At 36.0% G+C, this 24,150-nt stretch overlaps 1 protein-coding gene across 1 annotated transcript; it reads right to left on the minus strand.

The window, feature by feature from the left end:
- Positions 1-520: 520 nt before the first annotated feature.
- LOC126965413 (integral membrane protein GPR180) lies at positions 521-23,398 on the minus strand. Its single transcript, XM_050809015.1, has 7 exons — positions 22,680-23,398; positions 21,422-21,697; positions 20,408-20,567; positions 15,734-15,871; positions 12,835-13,090; positions 11,580-11,684; positions 521-8,419 (listed from the first exon to the last, which is right to left on the minus strand). Exons 1-7 carry the CDS (start codon positions 23,138-23,140, stop codon positions 8,271-8,273), a joined length of 1,545 nt encoding a protein of 514 aa, XP_050664972.1. The 5' UTR covers positions 23,141-23,398; the 3' UTR covers positions 521-8,270.
- Between the last annotated feature and the right edge of the window lie 752 nt (positions 23,399-24,150).

A 24,150-nucleotide genomic window follows, 5' to 3' on the forward strand; every position in this document is an offset into this window, starting at 1 on the left:
TGTCCAATGTCGCCGCTTTCCAAATATTTAAATATCAAAGATATTTAAAATAAATCATGCTCAAAAATAAATACTTAATAAAAAAATCAATATTTCTATAATTGTACGTAGAATTCTGAATCAAATTTATAATTTATAGCCTGAGGGCGATCGCTCCATTTTTCATCTGTGGTAACATACCAAAAATGGAGCGAGAAATTCATTTCATGTTATATCCACATAAACGTCTTTAACGTCAATTATTCTTTTGAATTTACAACACGTATTTGTTATAAAAAGAATCTGGGATCGTGTTTTAAAAGCATATACATCGCCTAACAAGTTTATGTTTATTATTGTAAACATTCGACAATTAACACCTCGGTACCATCTTAAGGTGCGGATTCATATTTTTGCATCTGTTTATTTAACTATTCAGTTATTGGCAATTTTTTATTGGAATTATTTATATATTTGGCAGTTATCACGTAACCACATTTAACACTTACCGTCGTCTTTGGTTTAAGAAATAAGACACAAATTGAATTTCTTTTACATCACATTTATTTCCTTCTTGACACTGTTTGTAAGGCGAAGAAGCACAAGACAACATCAGAATAAATCATTTACCTACATTACTAGACAACACTACTTAACCTAATAGGTGTGTACTACATAATATATAATTATAAATAAAAGTTGATAATATTCTCACTATGCACTGACAATATTTTAGGTTGAATTTAGCCTGTGAAATTTAAACGATAATTCGTAGATAATATTTGTATAATATCTATGAGTAAAACACACAGTTTTTGTACGCGTCAGAGCAGACTGTAACAAAATGTCACAATTTTAGGTTAGATTTCATAGGTTGGGGTTAATGTCAAAAAGCTAGAACTTGTGTCTATCAGTTTTTTTGGGCGCGGGCCATTGGCGGCTACAATCCGACTAAAGTATTTGTAGTAATTATAGTATTCTAACTATACACTGCCACTAATTTTGGTTGGATTTTACCGTTTAAACTGATAAACCGTTTGCCGTAAAATACAGTTTTTGGACCCGTCAGAGCAGACTGTAAATAAATGTCACAATTTTAGGTTAGATTTCAATGGTTTTGTGCCAATGTCATGATAGCTAAAGCTTGTGTCTATCGATTTTTTTTCTAGGTCTAATAGCTCAAATATAGTTTGGGTCCAGCCTATTGGCAGCTACAATAAACATTAATGCAAAAGGAAATATCTAACGCATTTAATTTCAGAAGGTCTTTTCGAATACCCACTTTGGTGTTTCACTGTTTTATTACTGGCTGTATATTTGTAAGCAAGATGATACGTTACCGAGAGTTAAAATCTTTAACAGAGATGACAGTATTAAGAAGAGAACGCTTTTTAATTTTGTTAAATATTGTGAGTAAAAATAATGTTCGTCTGAAACCTAACCTGATATGAGCACCATGGGTGACTGTTTTTTATTTGATATAACAATACCTAATGGGGAATGGATAGTTTACACCACTATCTAAAATACTATTGTACTATGACGTCATTGTCCATAAAAACAAACAAGTGGACATAGAGGTTGTAGGTTGACAATGTCATAGATTTTACATCAGATTAAAGCTAACCAATGGTATCCGGTGTTCAAAATGAAAATCCCAGATATTAAAAAAAACTAGCTCAAAAGTATATTATCAAAAATCAATATTTTTATTATTGTAGGCGGAATTCTCAAAAAAATAATTAAGTTATTGTTTAAAAAGCATTTGCGAATTAAAGACCGGAACGAATTACAGCGGCGCTGCGCAGCACTAAACAGCACGCTACAAAGCGTCGAAATATAATTTCAATCACTGCACATTGCTGCACGTCGCGGCAAAGTTGCCTCCGAGACAATTTTGAAGTGCAGCGCCGCGACTCGCAGCGCAGCGATGCTCTAATGCAACAGATAATGAATTATTGCGATCAGATAGGTTAAACGCACGGAACAGACATAGTGAGAGGTAAGTAGACTAAAAATTTGTGGTTTGCAGTCGAGGTATTTATCTAAATAGAATTTTTACAAGTTTCATCACAGGAGAATTTACTAAGCAAACATTGGATCTAAAATGGTTCCAAAATTCAAATTCAATAAATATGTAAATATAGTAACATTGAATAATTAATAAAGGTAATAAAAACGAGCTGAATACATATACACCGTTGTACTCACATTATCCTTTACTGGCGGGTCCACAACATGAGTTTTATTAAAAAATTATAAATTCTTAATTTACTTTTATCATAATTCGATAATATTCAAATATTTATACATCTAACTATATAATATATTTACATATCGACTTCAGTATAACAGAAAATGAGTAAAAAAAACGCAATAAAAATAAAATTCAAGCACAATTATTTCACAGCTAAAATACAACATGTCTAGCAGTCACTAATGTACTAACTTAAAATTAATTTAATTAATTACTAAGCTAATATAAACAAAAACCCGGAGCAGAGTATTACAGTCACTAACCTATTACCTGTCCTTGTCCCACGCGTATAAGTTTAATAGTCGTTGTTTCGATGACATAAAGGTCATTAACCGATATTCTCTCTACATCGCGTATGGAGTTAATGGAGAATTTATAACAGACAATTTTATATCAAGTTAATATTAACGAGTTGATTTTTTACAATAATTTCATTTCTGTTATTTATATCTATTTTTACCAGGGACAATAATCTCGTGACAAAATTTATATGATAAAATTCCTTTGTGATACATAATATGACAAGTAAAATAAAAACAACAAGCAACCTGCATATAATTTTGGAACAATTAACTAACTTTGACTTGAAACCTTCAAAAGTCGTAAAACATTTGTGTAGCCAATTTATGTTCAAATTTATACCAATATCATTATTCTATCAATTTGGGTAGGTACGGGATTACATATTTGAGAAAAACTATTTAACTTTGTCCCAATACATTGTTTCGGTACCACGCTAACGTAGCTAATAATTTAAAATGACTAACAAGCTATTTGTGATGAAATGATGTAAGTCCGAAGCTCAAGTAATATAGAAGCTATAATCCTGTTATAATAATGTCACACGGTATTTTCAAACATAAATGCGAACCGAACTGGAAGCGTAGAGAATCCGATCAAACTACAAAGTAGGCACAGGAAAAAGAAGCGTTGTGGGACGGCCGCGCCACTCGTGTCAAAGTTTTGTAAATAAACACTACCATCGCGCTTCACTCTTGGGTCGCGTCTCGCATTCGCTATGTTCGACTTCGTGCATACGCTAATACAACTATCTCGCTCACGCCTCGCTTTGCGCGCTCGCCTTTGATTTGTCCTGGTGTGACACGCCTTTCTGTTCGCCACGTATTCGGTTTCGCTTTTATATGCGACTAGATTGAAAAGATACCATACATAACAAAATGAAAACGCTTTCGGTTCGCTGTCCGTTTGACAATAGCTTTAAGAACAGGATATTCTCCGTGATGTGATAAGTTTCCGCTATTTCGTCGCTGCATTTTCAGATAAAAAAAAGTTCAGGTCAAAATATTCACAGAATGCGTCATTTTTTTCTTTAAAAAAGGAAAATATTTTTCGTATTTAACTAAGCAGAAATGTTAAAACGTGACGCCACAAGACTATTCGTGATAGTGTTTAGGAAAGTTACCATATATTGTCTACCGATGTAGGTCTTGTATGAATTATCTTATCATTAACGGCCGTTTTCAATAACGTATCTCTTGTTACGGATACATTGCTTTCACCGTTTAATGACAAGATCTTATCTGTCCATAGTTACGTCCAATATAGTTATAGTCCAATGGTATCTGTCGATAGATTATTGAAATGTAAGTAAGCGTAAAAGGATAAATTTCCAAAAACACCTCTAATAAGAGGTAGACAAATCTATTTAGTTAAACTAAGGATAGATGGGTTATTGAAAACGGCCGTAAAACAATACAACAGTAAAATCAGAGATAATATATAGACAGATATAAAACGTACAGTACGTGTTGAACCATGTACCTACATAATAGACAAACAATGGTTAGTGAAGGTATATTCAATTTTATATAGTATTTTTATCAATTACTTATTTGTTACAATATAAAAAAAATCATAATACATACATACCATGACAGCTATGAAAATATCAGACAGGAAAAGAAATAAACGGACTACGATATACATATGAGAGTTGTTGATACTTTATAACTATGTCCACTGTGCCTTTCATGTTCAACTTTAGTTTTCATCTTTCTATTCCACTTTCTTAGAATGCGTTAAAGAAGGCAATGCCAGTATAGTTATTTAGTTCCCTTGTTGATGTTGAACGCTTTGTGGCATAGAAATCCACTCGACGCCGGAAAACTTGTATCAGAGCGCGTTTCGCTTTCAACAGTCATCGCGCATGCGTTAAAGGCATGCCTCGCGAGCGCTATTGACTGCTCTATGACGCGTGACAAAATAAAGGCAAAGTATATACATAACTTATGCACAGCACGCGACGGTGTTGGTTAGTAATGTACCGATTGTAATGTACGTAGAATCATACATTTCAATAGAAATATTATTTATATAACACCGTCATGTTGGTACCGTCTAGTCGACCATCTCTTTGAAGAACTAACCAATGGGAACCCTCCTTTGCACAGGATGCCGGCTAGATTATGGGTACCACAACGGCGCCCTTTGCAAGGTCAAGCAGTAATATGTAAGCATTACTGTGTTTCGGTCTGAGGGGCGCCAAACCTTGTGAAATTACTGCGCAAATGAGACAACATCATATGTCTCAAGGTGACGAGAGCAATTATGGGGTCGCACAGAGTTTTTGGGATTTTCAAGAATCCTGAGCGGCACTGCATTGTAATGGGCAGGGCGTTTTAATTAAGATTAGCTGAACGTCCTGCTCGGCTCGTCCCGTATTGTCATAAAAAAAAAACAATTTTATTTTATCCACTCCAGAGTTTCCAGACAACTTGTTTTACGGTAGTTATATAATAATTGACCTAAATATATAATATATAACCCACAGATGCCTAATAAAATACAAACATCAAAGATATGAAAATGCACAGTAGCCACGAGCTATTGTTCATGGACGTACTTACTATAAACAATAATTAGACTCACAATCGCCTACTAAAAAGCCGTCAAAAATGTCCGAACGACTTTGTATATATGTATACATTAACTTATTCAGATAATATTAAAACATTTATTAAAAATAATACCTTATTTCATGGCAGTAATGTTCAATTTCTATTGTATACGCTCATAAGAAGCTCATTGATTATAGTGCGAAATGTGGCGTCTCTTTCGCATATTTCATCGGCTATGAATTTTGTTTTAGCAATTGAAATGTTATTAAATATTTAGGAAAATTATTAAAAACATCAAGTTTACATAATTTTGTTAATATAAAGAGGCTCTTACCTGAAATACAACACGCCATCTTTTTAAAGTTCGGATAAGCTGTTATTTGGACATTTTTTAACTGCGTGGCGTTGTATTCAAAGCGCGGTCGTAACACAACTGAATGAAAACTCTGTCTACGTGCAGAGTTTTGCTTCAGACAATTTTTGAGTGTGATTATGAGTCTTGTTGTTTATTGTTAATGATATCTTGTGATTATTAAATGACCAATTAGGATGTGTTGTGATAGTCACGGGGCCAATGAACGTTCAGTACCTCGAGCGCGCTCTCAGCTCGTTTGGTTCACTAAGTTACTTTCATTGCGAATATATAAGATCATGGTATAATAATAACTGGTAATGGTAATAATTGGTATTCTCTTCCCATGACAGCTGGGTCGAGTGATTGGCCTAAAAATACGTCATCAGTTGCGATGACTGTTCTCAAACTATTTTCGAGTGGAACGACGCTATAGACGTGAGCGACACGACAATAGCGAGCTGTCAGTATGACACTTGTCAATGTGATGTCTTGCCACTGTGTGTGTTATTGAATTACCCGAGAGCAAAATGTGTTTTTTAACTTTGAGCAATTCTGAACTTTAAAATAAATTGATTTAAATCTCAATAGATGAATAACATGAGGTTACTTATTAGTTAAACTAGTTAGTAATTTCTTTTATCTACACCCATGCTTTAAATCCTCTATTAAAGATTCTGAAACAGTTAGCTTATTGCCAACATTAAAACACCCAATGTCCTAATAACCATTACATCACCCAAAAGAGTGTTGTAATGTTGTACTGAATTTCATAACAACACTCCTATGTTTTTTTTGTCCCTTCATGCGCAAAGAGTTTCAACATACAGCCACATTCTTATTGCTCGATGCGTGGTATCTGTATGAATTTCAAAAAAAGAACATTTTCGTTTACGCGCGCTCTACACTCCCAGAACGTCGCGCGCCGTAAAAAAAAGTAGGTTATTCGAATCCCCGACATTTTTCTTCGATATTTTTATTGTTTTGCTTACAAAAAATGAGCGATTCATTTTAAACGCTGCAAAAGAACATTATAGTCGAGGGAATTTTAATTATTGCACTATACAAAATGTAAATTGCTACTAAAATAAATAATTGTTTCATTAATACTTATTTTATTTGTATATAATCAGTAACGAATGATATTAGGTTACTACTAGGACTGGTGTTTTAATGTTAGCAGTAAGCTAACTGTTCCAGAATCTTTTAGAGGATTCATATTCTGGGTGTAGATAAAGTCTTGTATGCAACTGTTAATAATTAGGTATTAAAACACTCATGTGCTACTATTATCACACTCGGCTTCGCCTCGTGAGATAAATCCACATTCGTGTTTTAATACCCCTTACTACACAACAGTTGCATAAATAACTATTAACTCATTATAATTTACTCTTATTACCGTGATATTAGGCGGAGTATATTATTATACCATGATATAAGGGTTATTATGAAAAAGTTGGCACATCTAAATAAACATAATCGTAACGACAATAAAATGAGATTTTATATTATGATAATAACGGTGAGATTTAAAATATATAAATATAACTTGTGTACACTTTAAGCAACAATACGATGCAAATTCATTGTGATGATCGCCAATAAGACCGTTATTTAATTCCATAGAAAACAAGTCAGCCACAACAGCTTTAAAAACAAACAATTTAATTTAACCAATTAAAATATAAAACATATTTATTAAATAATATTACTCATCTTTTAACGCAAAGTTTTCATTCTACCCTCATTCCGGAATGTGAGGCACTAAGACGAACATCTAGTTTACTTGGATTTTTAATAACTAAATTTAAATTAGCTTGAACCCTTAACAGTTTGTCAAAAATGTAGAGTTATTAATTAAGATCAATCCAATGTTTCGTTATTTAGACATGCGTTACTTACAGCTTACAAATTTATGGTCTTCTTTATTGAGTCTGTATTTGTTTTTGTTGAGTCTGTTGGGCTTTAGGTAAATTAACTAGTAAAGTTACTTAACAACATACTATTAAGACTGGCTGTATAAAAACACATATGGTTAAACACAGACAATTCATATTTAAGTTTAAAATATCTTCGGTCACCAAAATTTAATTAAATGTTTAAATCTGTTTATAAACGAACACGTTATGCCTGAACATCAATAAAAATAGAATCGAATCGAAAAACTAATATAGAGCCTCATAATAAGATTGAGACTGTACTAAATATACTACACATAGCATACTTCAGTCGTATGTTAAGGTACATTGTACAATATCTAATCGTAAGTGAAACTGGTTTATAAAAAAAATGTAAGAAACTGTACTATTTTTTTTTTTCACATAATATTGATACAATTCCATAATCATCAACCGTTTCTGATGAACGAAAAAGCGATAAGAAACTTACCTAAATGCTACAGAACTATATAGGTAATATAACTTGTTTCATCTTCTGTCCCGCTCACTCTTGAATACTTTTACAACACGACACAGCTCATAAACCATATTTTCTTACAAGGATCTACTAGAATATTCTTCTAAGTCTTTCAACCAAAACTTACCTACTCTCAGTATTTAATTAAGTGAAAATCACTGAATTTAATTGCACACGTTACATTTCATATTACCTTTGATCATATTACCGGCTTTCGACATAAGACAGACGCATAAAAGTATATCCATTACTCTAACGCATAGATTTAATCAGGACCATTCATTCGGCCTGTCGTATTCAATTTTATGAATATTTGGAATGATTTCCATAAAATACCTCCATAGCCTCATACTCAATCTATTCTCGCTGAGAATCAAATGTATTAAATGTTGGCCATTGCGTGTTGCTATGAGAACACCGTTCCGTTTTTGTGTACCCGAGTGAATATTACTTCTTCGTCGTCGGCATTCACACTCTCGGCTGTAGTCAGGGCGACTGTATCGCTGTGAACCACGTGTGGCGACTCACTGAACTCGTCTAACTCCTCTATGCCAGCTGAAATCGTAACAGGACATTATGAAACTATACTATAGGTATTTCTTTTTTTTTTTGGTTTAGTCTAAGATGACTATGTCACTCCTGTAACTTAAAAAAATCCTTAATTACATCACACAATATATAAAAAACACAAAGAGCCACACACCAGTGGGACAGGATGCCGGCTAGATTACGGGTACCACAACGGCGCCTATTTCTGCCGTGAAGCAGTAATGTGTAAGCATAACTGTGTTTCGGTCAGAAGGGCGCCGTAGCTAGTGAAATTACTGGGCAAATGATACTTAACATCTTATGTCTCAAGGTGATGAGCGCAGTTGTAGTGCCGCTCAGAATTTTTAGGGTTTTTCTGAACGTCCTGCTCGTCTCGTCTCTCATAAAATAATAAATAAACGTACAAACACATTATTAACACATTTTAATGACCTCCCGCGCGGCCTTTGATAGTGGAGCGGCTAATAAATTATTTCACATACCCACATTGTAATTATTGTTAAGGAGAGTCGGCCGCTCTGAATCGTTCTATACACATTCCATCTTTTGATGGAAAACATCATCGTTCCTTGTGTCTCCACAGTCCATACAATTTTGTGTAAGCGATCTTTTCATCATAAATTTAAATTTATTTGATGGAATGTGCCCGGGACGAAGTCTTAACATTGTTACGATATCCGTCCATTTAACTTTGGATTCTGTTAACTGTAAGTGCTGACACACTATTGTTTTATACCATATGCCCTATTCCCGAGATCTTTCATTAAAATATTCTTGCCAATCAAGAATACCTATAGTATAGTACGATTCACGAAAGATGACCACTGCGCAGGAGATATTTTTAGATCTCCTTGGGACGCGGGGTGAGGCGCGGGCGGAATACGTCAAGACCAGAGTGACGGTATTGGTCTTAATGCACTCCCACTGCTCTCGAGTACAGTTAAAAAGTAAAAGTTGTTTAAAATTTATATTGTTTATTATTTTATACTGTTTTGTTACTTGTTAAATATTCGTTGTTTGTATTTATATTAAACTAGTTGACCCGACAGACGTTGTTCTGTATATCTATACTAATATTATAAAGAGGAAAGATTTGATTGTTTGTTTGTTTGCATTGAATAGGCTCCGCAACTACTGAACGGATTTGAATAATTCTTTCACTGTTGGGAAGCTACATTATCCCCGAGTGTTAATGTCAATGTAATATAACATTTTCAAAAAAAATAGGGATCCCTACTAAAAGTCCGGTAATGTAACCCAAGGTGTAAAAATACGTACGCGAACGACGTCGCGGGGTATCAGCTAGTAATAAATAAAATAATGTTTTTTATGAATTTGTCAATAATATATAACATCAAAAATTATTTCGTAAAATATGCTCCCTGTTGTTGTAATGAAATTGTTTTACAGCAGAACTGTCAAACCGTGCGCCAATAATTCTCTCATAGAAACTATGTCCATACAAAACAAATATCGGATGACGGGGGACACTTTCATATTTATTCACCTTTTAAACCTTCCCTGGACTTCCACAAATAATTCAAGACCAAAATTAGCCAAATCGGTCCAGCCGTTCTCGAGTTTTAGCGCGGCTAACGAACAGCAATTCATTTTTATATATATAGATAATAAAAGGGACCACTTCGTGGATGAGCATACTGTTGAATTAATTATTCGTGTGGCTTTATCTTAATCATCGGAAGATGAATGAACGATGAAGATGAACACGGCCCCAGTTTCGCAAGCTCCACGATTCCCACAAATTAAATGATAGAGGGCAATAGCGACTGAATGTTTTACTTTCATAATATTTATAGTTCAGTTTATTTTAGTAAACTACTATAAACAACTAGTCTCACAATCACCAACTACAAGGTCGTCAAAAATGTCTGAGTGGCATTGTATATTGTTATACCTTATTTCGTGGCAGTTAAGTTCAAAGTCCATTGTATACGCTTATACGAAGCTCATTCATAATGGTGCGTAAGAGACGGACGACTCTTTCGCATATTTCATCGGCTATGTATTTTGTTTTAGCAATTCAAATGTAATAAATTAGCTTATATGATTAAAAACGTCAAGTTCGTTACATAATTTTGTTAATTTAAGGGGGCTCTTACCTCAAATACGACACTCCATCGTTTTTTTTAGTTTGGACATGTTTTTATTTAGACAGTTTTTCACTAAACACTTTGTCATTGCGTGGCGTTGTATTCCAAGCGCGGTCGAAACAGAACTGAACGAAAACTCTGCCTAATAGACGCGTAGACTGAGTGTTGTGATTGTGAGTCTAGTTGTTTATTGTACGTCAATGAGCGAGCGCAATTATAATGTCGCTCATGATGTTGTCTTGATCGTTCTCATCATTCGCCATCTGTCCTGCGTTGCCCTCCTCCAACCTATTCTGGTGATCTTGACCACATCATCAGTCCATCTTGTGGGGGGTCTACCAACACTACGTCTTCCGGTACCAAAAATGCTTGCCCCCTACTGCTCATAGGTACCTAATAATCAGGGGCGTGGATATCATATAGGCAATTAAGCAGTGCCAACCTCGTTATAAAACTAAATAAATATAGCACTGGTGTTAAAGTAAATATTTTTTTTGTAATTTTATAACCAAACTTCTATTGTACACCCACCCATAATTTTTTTCCTTGCGCTCTAGTGGGTATCTATACCCACAGTAAGCAATCTTTGCAAATTCCAAAGCTCAACAACGACTAGTTAGATCTACAGTACCTAGAAAACGAATGCACGCCCCTGCTAATAATAATAATAATATAGCCTTTTATTCAGATCTTTTAGTACAATGAATTTTTAAACTTATGTAAAGGACTACTATTAAAATCTTAAACTTAATAGATATGAATTAATTTAAACTAATATTTGTTGCTTCGTTATCTTTCCTAGATCTGTTTGCCAGTCGGCAAAGGCCTCCTCCAACCTTTCCCATTCCATTCTTTCTTGAGCCACTCTGTTCCATGTGACTCCTGCCACTTGTCTAACGTCATCGTCCAATCTTTTCCTTTTGCCTTCCCTTGGACATGGTGGTACCATGTCACCCTTTTGCTCCATTTGTCGTCACCTCTTACCAGGTGACCAGCCCATCGCCATTTGAGTCTTTTGATTTTGCTTATTACAATATAGGTAGGCTTACACTTACCAGTGTAGTCGGGAGGAGCTAGTAACAGATATTGTTCTGATCGCGTTGGCCACAATAGGTGAGCCATTACACAAAACGCCAGGCAATCAGCTGAGTATGTTATACCTAAAACAATTAATAGACACAACAATAGGTTAGTTTCATCTATCAAAATTAAATTATAAAGTGTATAAACACATCCATGGCTCGGAAACAAACATTCATATTCATCATATATTAAATGATTGCAACTACCGGGATTCGAACCCGGGCTTTCTAGCTCAGTAGGAAGGTGAAGGTGAATAGTGATGGTGAGGGTGAATGAGTGGTAGGAACCACTATACACTGGGCTACAGGGGTCTCAAATAGATATCAGAAATCAAGATACAACTGGAAAGTGAGATTCACTTTTGTTTTTGATATATCAAAACTGTACACGCGTTATCGCGGTCTCAAGTCGTCTCTATGATAGTACATTCTAAGTCTATAGTTGTACTATGGGTGCAAGATAACGTCGTAGTTAATACGATATACATACCTACATAATATAGACATTCATGACTCGGGCAAATCAAATCAAATCAACCCAAATGTTTTGAGATTTCTTTAGTGTTAATTCCGCCAATATTCGACAATTCGACACGTGTTAAGCCTATACACGAGGCATCCTAAGGACATGTTGACTCGCCAAACTCTGGCAAGAGACTCAGTTTTGTATATTTTGCAATATTGGCGGAATTAACACTCAAGACATTTGGATAATTATGGATTTCCGCAGAGTATAAAAATTGGACTATACCTCAACTGAATACTATCTGACTCTACCTACACTGATAGTAACCGAGAGTATAAAAACACACACGAGACTGTATGATGTATGTATGAGGAGAAAAAAAGATTCGATGGCCAACTCGTATTTTATACTTTGAATAGTTACTATAAATATAGACTTACTTACTATACTGAATTTACCATATTACGTTCGGAAAAAATTGAGCTCGTGAGAACATTAACGGCCACTCTTTTTAACGGAACACAGTAATGTGGTGTTACGTTCTGAAGGACGCCATAGCTAGTGAAATTACTGGGCAAATGATACTTAACATCTATCGTCTCAAGGTGACGAGCGCAACTGTAGCGCCGCTCAGAATTTTTTTGGTTTTTCAAAAATCCTGAGCGGGCATGGCGTATCAATTACCATCAGCTTATTTTCATTAAAAAAAAAACTTGCGTTAATAAAAAAAAAACTATAATATATACAAGACTGTATACTCACCTAATATAAACTTAAACCGCCACAGTGGACTTATTTGAAGGGCAATCAACGCAATTATCGGCAAGTACACGAACCAGACGAGGCTTGATGCACCGAAATGCAGCAAAAAGTTCAGTTTGGGCATGTTGTGTTCATACATCATGGTGTTCCTCAGCTCCAGCACAAACCACGTCATGATGGCCACCCTCAGAGACAGCACCAGCCAGCCGGGCCACGTCTGATACTCATCAATCTCTTCAATTATATCGACTTCAGTCTGTAACACATAATTGAGGGTTAATATTAAAAAAAATATATATAAATACGAGAAGAGCAGGACGCATGCAGTGACGCTCAGAATTATCGAATAACCCAAAAATTCTGAGCGGCACTGCAACTGCACTCGTCAACTTGAGACATAAGATGTTACGTCTCATCTGCCCAGTAATTTCACTAGCTACGGCACCCTTCAGACCGTAACACAGTAATGCTTACACATAACTGCTTCACGGCAGAAATAGGCGCCGTTGTGGTACCCATTATTTAGCCGGCATCCTGTGCAAAGGAGTCTTCCACTGGTATATTTACATTCAAAATAGACTATGGTATCACTTATTGAGAGTCAAAAACTACCACCCATTCGAAAAAGTATGCCTCAGACCTGAGAAGAACGGGCGCAACTCAGTGAGATTGTTTTTTTTTTTTTCATAAGAAATGGTTACGATGTAATATGGTATATAAACTATTTAATAGCCTGAATATACAAATCTGTGGTATAATTAAGAAAGTCATTTATGTTATAGTAACCTTTACCACAAACGTTTTTTAACCATTCATTGTGAATAATTGTCAAACATTGGGTATGTTCGGAAAGGTAACATGTGTAACACAATTCCACAAATAGCAATCTAATCTTGTTAATAGAATTGGCACAGAGACTATCAAAGGCTCTGGCAAGGTCGAAAAATATACCAAGTACTTTTTCTTTATTGTCAAGGTATCTGGCAATTAATTGGGTTAGAAGGAGACAACCATCTTCTATACATTTACCCTTAACAGAGCCAAGTTAAAGTATTAAATTAATATTTTTTATAAAATTTTAGATAAGGATGGCAGTACTCCGCCTGTAGTTTTCGGAAGTGCTTTGGTCACCATTTTTATACACAGGCCTTACTAGTGATTCTTTTAAATGCTCTCAGAAATGTACCAGTTTGTAGACACATATTCAAAATATGAGTCATTGGAGGTTCTAGCAGTCCTACGAGATGGTCGGACCAAATACGATATGCTCTAAACATCAACTTCCATGATGCCCTTCATAAGGCTAAGGATCGCAGCAGATAGAGGGGAATCGTACGGGAGAAACTGATGCAGTGGGGGAGTCACGACCCTCAGTAATGAGGAAAACGACCCGAGGAGGAGGAGGTTCTAGAGCGTCTTTGCGTGTTTTAATGACTAGCATCGGAATATTACTATTGCCAGAAGCTGATTCATTCTTCATGTCCATTAATTGATATTCTACTTCTTTTAAGTCAGTATCAAAGAGTTTCATTAATTGAATTGGTGCAAAACTAGAAATTGAGGCGGTACTGGAGGTGGAACCGTACGAAATTGGTGTATTTTGGCATCATTTCAAATCTCTACTATCACAGTATTCATTAACTGCATCAACAGCTAACTTGTGGTCTTGTATAGTATTAAGATGCTCTTACAGAGCTGGTTGCTTTTGTTTAAACACTTGCTTTTTAGTAATTTTGATTTCTCAGGAGCAGGTTTCAGTTTTTTTCAGCAGATTTTTACAAGATTACGATAGCTTCAATTGATGGTTTGCTCAGCTTGGTTATAGACAGTCTCTCAAAGAAAAATTTAAAGAAATAAATATTATGACTGTTCAATCTCAGTACATTTATGAAAATTTAATATACATTCACAAAAAGCGTCACCTTTTTGCTCTTAATAGGTATTTTCATTATTATAACACTAGAAATAAGGGATTGCTTGTAACTAATTCTAGTAGGCTTCATAAGATGCATAATAGCTTTAAGGGTAAATGTATACACTTCTATAATAAAGTCCCAGCCACTGTTCAGGCGTTATCTATAAATAAATTTAAATGTATTATAAAAAAATGGCTCTGTCGTAAATCCTATTACTCCACTGCTGAATATCTATATGATCGGACAGCCTGGAACTAGATTGTGATTATTTTATAGCGATAGAAATGATTGTACAATAATGTATATTTTTATTGAAAAGAGCGCATAAAAAGAATGCTGGGAGAGTTTCTTGCGCCGCTTCTTCTCTCTCAGAGCGCCATTTGTTTCCGAAGCGGTAGAAGTATCTAGTAGTTATTAGAAATGACATCAAAAACAATTCTAAAGGAATCAATTTTGAGAAAATAAATGCCTTTAATGGGCTATTTGGTTCACTTTTAGCTTTAGTGTGGTTTATCGCGATGTCTAATGCAATCAACCGACGGTTCAGAGCGGCACAGCAATTGCGTTCATCACTTGTAGCCATAATAATATGATAAATCTCATAAGCCCACTAATTTCATTAACTACGACACCCTTGAATCCAAAACACAATAATGCTTGCACATTACTGCTTCACGGCAGAATATGACACTGCTGTGAACAGAAGCCATTGATAAATTTCGATTCCCGTTTAGGTCTGATAATAAAATGTTTGTATGTTCTAAAACATTCCGGTTGTATTTATAAGCACTTGCCAGATGAGAGGCAAGAGAACTAGTCTGCCCTACTGATGCTTATGCAAGAGATGCAATTATAATCTCAGTGAGGATTATACAGCTGCTGCCTCCCTTTTTAGTTACCAGAGTGGGTGAAGTTAATCCCTATCGAATGGCTCTAAAGAATATGTCTTTGTCAAACTATGAATTAAATTAAAAATTACTTACAGTATTCCAAACATATAGTAATATATGCACAATGCCATAAACCATCCAAACTCCAAAAACAAGAGGTTTATATGTGAATTCCAGTCTTGTTACGGCCCAACCTTTAGCCAAGAGAAGTAGCAGCAACATGAAAAGTGTCTGCAAATTTATTTCTTTATTAGTTTATTACGCAATACATAGGATTTATATGCATATATAGCTTGTGGGCTGGTTCACTTCGCATCACCTAAACAAAAGCAAATATACAAAAAAAAATGTTCATTACTAAATCTGTAGAGGTCCAATTATTACAATAATCATTTTGTTTTTTCCTGTTCTCGTAATGAAATAAAATTGAAATTAATAAATAACGAAGGAAATAAGCGAAATAAAAACTACCCTTGCTCTCAAGTTCCATCAACCTGCACAGTGCAAACAACGAGACACGAAATTTTTATATATTATAAAGATTCTCCACAGGATATAATATATTTTACATCTCTCATATTCGGTAAGTAGGTCCTTATTACCCCCAAATGGGGCTTGTAGGTGACCAATTAGCGCTCTTAGGTAATAATGTAGCTACTATTCACTCTTTCAAAAAGTTCGCGTACGTCTAACCATCATACTGGCAAAAGACATCATGCATTCAGCCCAATGACAAAAGAGGTCGCTTCGCTATTCAGCCTTGTCTTCGTATGAGTATAATAGTCATCAATTTTTAATATCGAAGGGCGAAGCTCAACTTTTCGTTCTTGAAAAAAAAAAAAAAAACGATAAAAAAAGGCGGGAGTAGAAAACTTTTACTTTAAATATTGTTTGTTTTTGGGATTTTTTATAATTACGTGCTAATTAAGAAAAAAACATGAGTTCTGCAAGTGATGACGACATACATAATATGCTGCATTTCCGATTCAATGAAAATGGAAGCTGAAGCAGCAATTAACAATATTTATTTTATTATTGTAATGCCAGTTTTTTTCTACTTACCTCACAATCGAGATGAAAAGCAGAGTAGTTAGCTCGGATGTAAGCATCAATTGCACCCTCGAACTATAAATATCTGGGGCTGCAATTGATGCCTTACAGCCCTTGGCTACTAATCTACTATTATTGATTACTAGATACCTCGGTCTAGTCTAGGTCTAGGTCCAATCTAATAACAATAATGACTTGCACTGTATGTCACTAATTGTGCATTACCATTTTAAGCGACTTCGAGGAGGAGGTTATCAATTCGATCGGTTTTTTTTATGTATGTACACCGATTATTCTGCGATTTATGATCCGATTTACGTAACGTCTTTTTTTTATGAAGTAGGAGGACAAACGAGCGTACGGTTCACCTGGTGTTAAGTGATCACCGCCGCCCACATTCGCTTGCAACACCAGAGAAAACACAAGAGCGTTGCCGGCCTTTAAGGAAGGTGTACGCGCTTTTTTTGAAGGTACCCATGTCGTATCGTCCCGGAAACACCGCACAAGGAAGCTTATTCCACAGCTTTGTAGAACGAGGAAGAAAGCTCCTTGAAAACCGCACTGTGGAGGACCGTCACACGTCCAGATGGTGGGGATGATATCCTAACTTGTGGCGTGTCGTGCGAAGGTGGAATTCGGCGGCAGGAATCAGGATAAACAGCAGCTCTTCGGAACACTCCCGTGATAAATGCGGTAGAAGACACACAATGAAGCGACGTCTCTACGCAACGCCAAGTGATCCAGCCGTTCACACAGCAATGGGTCCCCGACAATTCGAGCTGCACGCGGTCAAATGGATCGAGCTGATACTGGGGTGCGCCAGACCAGAGATGATAGCAAAACTCCATGTGTGGCCGGACCTGCGCTTTGTAGAGCGCTAGAATGTGGGCCGTCTTGAAGTATTGCCGTGCTCTATTGATGACGCCCAGCTTCTTCGAAGCCAATTTGGCTTTGCCCTCCAGATGGCCACGGAAATGGCAATCGCTCGAGATTTCGAGACCCAGTATTCCGATACTAACCGAGGCTTTAAGGGAAGTGTTGTCGAAGAGCGGTGATACGACAAATGGTTTTTTTTAGTGCTAAACGCGCAAACTTGAGTCTTTGGGGGGGTTAAATCAGAAAAGGTTCAAATTACCCTATTCCGCGACCTTCTCGAGCGAGGACTCGATAGAAGACACAATTTTCTCCCGCGTTGGCGACTCAACCAATTGGGACAGACCATACGCCAATGCAAAATTATGCACAGATCGCCCTGCGTAGTCTGTGGTACGTGATCCAAGCCATTCGGCGTTGTGCCCGTTGAAATCACCTAAGACTACGATTTCAGCGGAAGGGTCTGAGCGGAGAATCTGTGCAAGCAAGTCGTCAATTGCCGCTTGAACGCAGCCCATGATATGATCGGTTTCTGCGTTACCACTATGGGACCTGTAGCCACACGCATATATGCGGACGCGGTCCTCTAAATCTAAGCGGAGCCAGAGAGTAGACAGGTCCCTACCCTCAAAATTGCAGAGACGGCGACAGCAGTAGGATATCTGCTGGACACGTTTAAATTGGAGTGAATTCCCCTGATATTGCAAAAGTCTACGTTGAGCGTGGAGCGGGGTGCCGTGGTGTTACTGCCTCGTTTGTCCTCGGTCATGCGCGGTTCTGTGCCCATCCCAAAATACGAAGGGTAGCCCGAGCGAGAGTGCTCGGGGAGGGATTCTCCGGCTCTGGTAGAGCCGGTACCCTCCGGGTTAATATCTTTTTTCGGACCGCTCTCATATTTTGTGTGTGTGTGGGGGGGGGGGGGGGGATGGCCTCCGGTCCTCGACACTAACCTATGTGAAACATAGCGGCACTGGGCCGCTACTTCACGCCGGTATTCTGTGCGAGTGTGGTAATTAACCCGGACGAGTCTGGCCCGATTGTGCTGACCGTGACTCTCCCACTTATAAAAAGCCTTAGTCGCCTCTCACGACACCCTAATGGGCATGGGACTCCCTATCATTTTGACGCCCCGGGGAAAGTACAGGGCAATCGTCTACCTGGACGACATAATTGTTTTCTGGGTACGGCTTTTTTTGGAGTTTTCATTCAATTGATTATATATTATCATTGATCATTGATTATATATTATTATTAACTGACACTAAAACGTAAAAAAAAATAGCTTTGAAGTCGGTGCCAAGCCAAATGTAATAAAGGTACCTACACTCGCACAAGTTGTTTAGGGCTTGGCACTATTAGGACAAGTTATTTACCCGTAAACTTTATAATTTCTGAGTCATCATCGCAACAACAAAACTCCGTCAAAAATATTTGATAGAGATGTCTTCAGTTCACAGGGACCTTCTGGACCTTCGTTTGCCACCATAAAACGTTGGAGCCAAGAACTAAAGCATGGTAGAGAGTCGCTGGAAGATGATCCCAGGTCAGGACGTCTAAACGCTGCCGATACCGAAGAAAATTTTGAAAATTAAAGAAACTTGTTCTAGAAGATCGGCGAATTAAGTTCTGGCAAATAGTTAGTGCACATGCAAAAGATGCCGCTTGGTGCCAAAAATGCTTTTTGGGTATCTGTCGATGATCCTCTGTGGATAAGAAGTTCAAAATCGGCATCCAAGCTCATTGCCACGGTTTTTTTTGGATTATGAAGAAATTTTGTTTATCGATTACCTTCCTAAAAAACTATGATGAAAGGTAATAATTATGCCACATTGCTGACAAAAGTGGTTGTCCAGAAAAGGTAAGGCAAAGTAGTAAACCTTTTACTAGTAAATCCTGTTTTGCATGACAAAGCGTCTGTTTAAACACCACGACTTGCAAGGCGTGCTCTGGCTGAACCTGTTTCAGAAAAGTTTTCGAAGATTTTAAGCACCTACCATACAGCCAGACCTAGTCCCCAGTGTTATTTTCTGATTGTGGCGAAGAATTTTGAGTGAAGAAAGCGATCAAAGTTGCAGTTGATGAGGATTTTGAAGGCAAAGATGGAGAATATTTTACTGAATTAAAAGCATTTCCTGGAAAATGTATTAAAGTAAAAGGGGACCACATAGAAAAATAAATTATTTATACATCTTCATACCATACATAGGCTTGAAATATTTCAGCCACCCCTTCTATCTAAAGATTGGCTGATAAACTCCACACGCCACAAATTAGGATATCATCCCCACCATCTGGATGTGTGGCGGTCCTCCACAGTGCGGTTTTCAAGGAGCTTTCTTCCTCGTACTACTAAGCTGTGGAATGAGCTTCCTACACTGCAGTCCTATACTACAGCTGCACTCGTTTATACACATTTTGGTGAATTTTGAGGTAGAGAGGTGAAATAGTTTGAGTAGAAATAAATATTAGACTCTTTCCTTTTGTATTGTATCATATTCTGGTAATGTGCCTCTAACAAAAGACCTCATCGAACTCTTAAAGCTTAAGTGTTACCCACATTCGTCATAATCCTACTATTGTACGACCTGTATAGCCGAGTGGTTAGCGAGGTTAGGTGCAAGCATTTATATGATGAATATGGATGTTTGTTTCCGAGTCATGGATGTTTAAATCTATTTATGTATGTTTATATGAATTTATGTATGTTTAAGTATATATGCTTAACTTATTATTATTATTATTGTTGACAAGTTGTCTCTCCAGCACTTTCCAGCCTTCTTCAACTTATATTACTATTCATGGGGGAACATGATGGGAAAAATTTATATATAGTAAATAACATACCCTGCTCATAATATCCAATATATCCCCAGCAACATCAAGACCAGTGAATCCTACTCCATCTGCAGCAAACTTCACTGTGTGGAGAACATTGAAACATAGCGCAATGAACTCCAGAAACAAACTGAATGTGAAGAGTTTTGTTACGGGATGCCTTTGAGTCCTAGAATAATTAAAAGTCAAATCAGATTTATTCAATTAGGTCAAGAAATGACCCTTACGAATGTGAAAATTTTATCATTAACCACAACTTCGGGAGATGTTGAGATTTAATGACAAGTGCCAAGAAACTCATTGTAACTATTTTAAATCAAACAATGTTGATAACAACCTATGTGAATTGATGCACAATTCTTACATAAGTAACTTAAAGATTAAAAATAAAAGTAAAAAATAATTTAAATAAAACTTGTATTCATTAATAAATAAGATTTATGTATAATAAATATTATTATCATCATCAGTAAATAAAAATCAATTCCATCAAATAAACCTAACAGACATTGATATAGGCATATTTCCTGCACTGTGTGTCTTACGAAGTAGTGGTAAATTCAATAAGAGACAATATTTTTATTTTTTTTGACATTCATAAGTGTCCTACCTGCATGAATAAAGTGTTTTTGAATTTGAATTTGTGTTTTCCCAGGGCATAAAGAGAATAGGAAAGTTACATGCCCAAGGGTGTCATAAAAGGTGACTAAGGACTCAGTGGGTGGCTCCTTCACACAGGTTGCCAGCTAGAATATGGGTACGACAAGGGTGCCTTTTTCTGTAGTGAATTAGTAAGCTAAATAGCTAGTGAAATTACTGGGCAAATAAGACTTAACATCTTAGGTCTCAAGGTGATGAGAACAATTTTAGAGCCACTCAGGTTTTTCAAGAATCCTGAGTGGCACTGCATTGTATTAGGCAGAGTGTATTAATTACCATCCGCTGAATGTCCTGCTCATCTCATCTCTTTTATTCCAAAGTATCAATAATCATAAAATTAAAAAAAAATGTTTTAAGCCTTACCTGACTGCATATATTTGCACAGGCACTAAAATTATATAACACAACCAGAACAACAAATACATCTCCAAAGTATTCTGTCTATCAAATGAGAACTGATACAGCATTGTATTATACAGTGACAGATTGGGGCTTCCATTGACTAGCCAGAAATCATAATTAATTATTTGTGGCATATCTGTTAATGACTTATTATCAGGGGAGGGTGCCCCCTTATAGTGATGCCATGAACAAGTCACTTCATCCAAGTAACAAGATACCATAGACACATACCAGAACCTGTAACAAAGACCTCTTTTATTAGAATAGAATAGAATAGAAACACACTTTATTAGCAATAAAAAACCCTCAGACAAAAAACAATAATTTACAATATTAATTAAATCTTAAAATACTAAATTAAATAACATAACAAATATTATAAAAAATTAAAAATAATTAAATAAAAATAATAACTGTGTGAAGGTGATTCCCTGCTAAAAGGAGCTGACTCAGTATATTGTTGTGTGAGTGCAGAAGACACCAACACAACACTGGTTTGCAGCAGCCCCTCGTGACATTTGAAGTAGAAAGTTCTCTTAGTCTTCCCATTGCAAATTAATTTGCGTAGGTATCAAAGTAAGTAGTGTAATAACATAAAAGTAAAAATAAATAATTGTAATAATAATAAATAGTAAATCATAGTATAATCTGTACATAACTGTATATAATATAATAAAGGTGGTATTAAGTGCTATAAATGAGATATAAATATATTGGTGAACATTAAATAATGACAAAAATACAGAATTGTGTTAATTTATAAGATACATTGCACATCAAGAATAATTATTATATAATGATTCTAAAATAGTTTTTTTATATTTCAATCTAAAATTTTGGACATTTTTTAATAGTCTTAATGGTGGCGGTAAATTATTCCAGCACTTAGTAGCACTGTATCGAAAACTACCCCTGAACGCTGTTGAATGATGCTGGGGCACCGCTAATATCTGCGAGGCAGATCTAGTCTTTATATTATTAGCACTGCATTGCCCCAGCCAGTCAAGTTTATTATACAAGTAAAGGGGTACTTTAGTGTATATGATACCGAAAAGCAAAATGCCTGCTAAATACAGGCACCTCTGACCTTCCATGTTAAGTATATTAGGGTGTTTTAAGTATGGAGTAATGTGTTGCCTGGGCGGAATATTCCAGCAGAATCGGGTGCATGCATTACAATGTTACATTTGATTAAAAAAGTAATTAATATGTATTTTACCTTGGTTGTCCACTGTTTTGAATAACATAAGTAAACTGGTTATTTTTTATAACATTCCAGGGCATGTCTTCATCAATGCAGAGTTGATTTGGCTGACAAGGAACTCGTCTGAATAAATCTTCACCATATGTATTACATTTTGGGTGGTAAGCAGATGCATTAAGATTCTGAAACATTATCTGACAAGCACTTTCTTTGTCAGCTATATCTCTGTTTTTATAATAGTGGATAAAATGCTTTCTGTCTAATACTGCAAATGTTATAGGATATTTGAATTGTTGTCTTGAAGTAATATTGCCAAATATGTAGCCATATGTTTCTTTCTGATAATGTATATCCGTTTTTTGAAATCCAAATTTTACTAAAAACTTAAAGAATTCATCGGTGGAAAACTCTCCATTTATACGTGTCGAGTACACAATACTAACTAAAATTAATATTAAAAACGCTTTTACAAACATTGTGATGGTCACATAAACAGTACAATCCAATCAAATATTATGATCCCCATTTCACTTAGGCAATGTAGTTTTTAATTTTTCATTCACATTTTAGGGGGTAAATAAGGCCTCCTTCTTCATTAATAACCACATAAATATCTAATATCTATACAATTTATAAATTTGAACGCAAATAGTATCTAAATTATTATTTTCTTATCATCACCACAATCATCACATTTGTTCTGTACTTTACTTTTGCAGTTTGTACTCTGAATCTGTACTCTGTAGCTTTTCGGTAGGTAGGTACCTACTATTCTATCATATTTCATTTTTGACAGTTGAGTGCAGTCATCATTCAGCACATAGAATAGATTTACAACAAAGAATAGTTTACAAATTATCATTTTATTCGATACCAAATCTCTCACCTACTACAACATGATGAACCTTTCCGGATCGGCGCGCTCCGGATCTCGCTGTACACTGTAGATCGGCAAGCTTCCGGCATTTTCGCGGCATTTTCCCCGTGTGTATTATTTTACGTGTAGTTATAAAATGCTTATAACTAGGGTGATTTGAGTGACTGTCACTGAAAGCTATTGAAACAAGCTATAAGACCATGTATAAATTATTCATATTGTCTTTCTTTTTTATTTCACACAGACTTTTCATTCGAAAAAAAGAGTAAAAATAGGTATATTTTAAAATAAATATTGTTATTATTGTTAATTACTTGTTTTATTTATTTCCTTTTATGTTTTTGTAATGAATAGTATATGTTAATTATAAAATAAAGCTTAAATCTCCACAAAGAACGATCTTCGTGTAAAGTCTTGATAACGACCGCTCGCTGCGCCGGCCGGGAACAAGTGGACACATAAGTGCTTTGTCCGTAAAGCTATGACGTCGAATATTGGTGGCCTTGAATCGTAACGGATCGAAATGTGTTTGGGAATTCACTCGTTCATAACTGCGTAGGCAAATAAACCATCTTGTACACCTTATAAGGGTGAAAACTGGATGAGGTA

The sequence above is a fragment of the Leptidea sinapis genome, chromosome 7 (genome assembly GCF_905404315.1).
Source record: "Leptidea sinapis chromosome 7, ilLepSina1.1, whole genome shotgun sequence".
NCBI lineage: Eukaryota > Metazoa > Arthropoda > Insecta > Lepidoptera > Pieridae > Leptidea > Leptidea sinapis.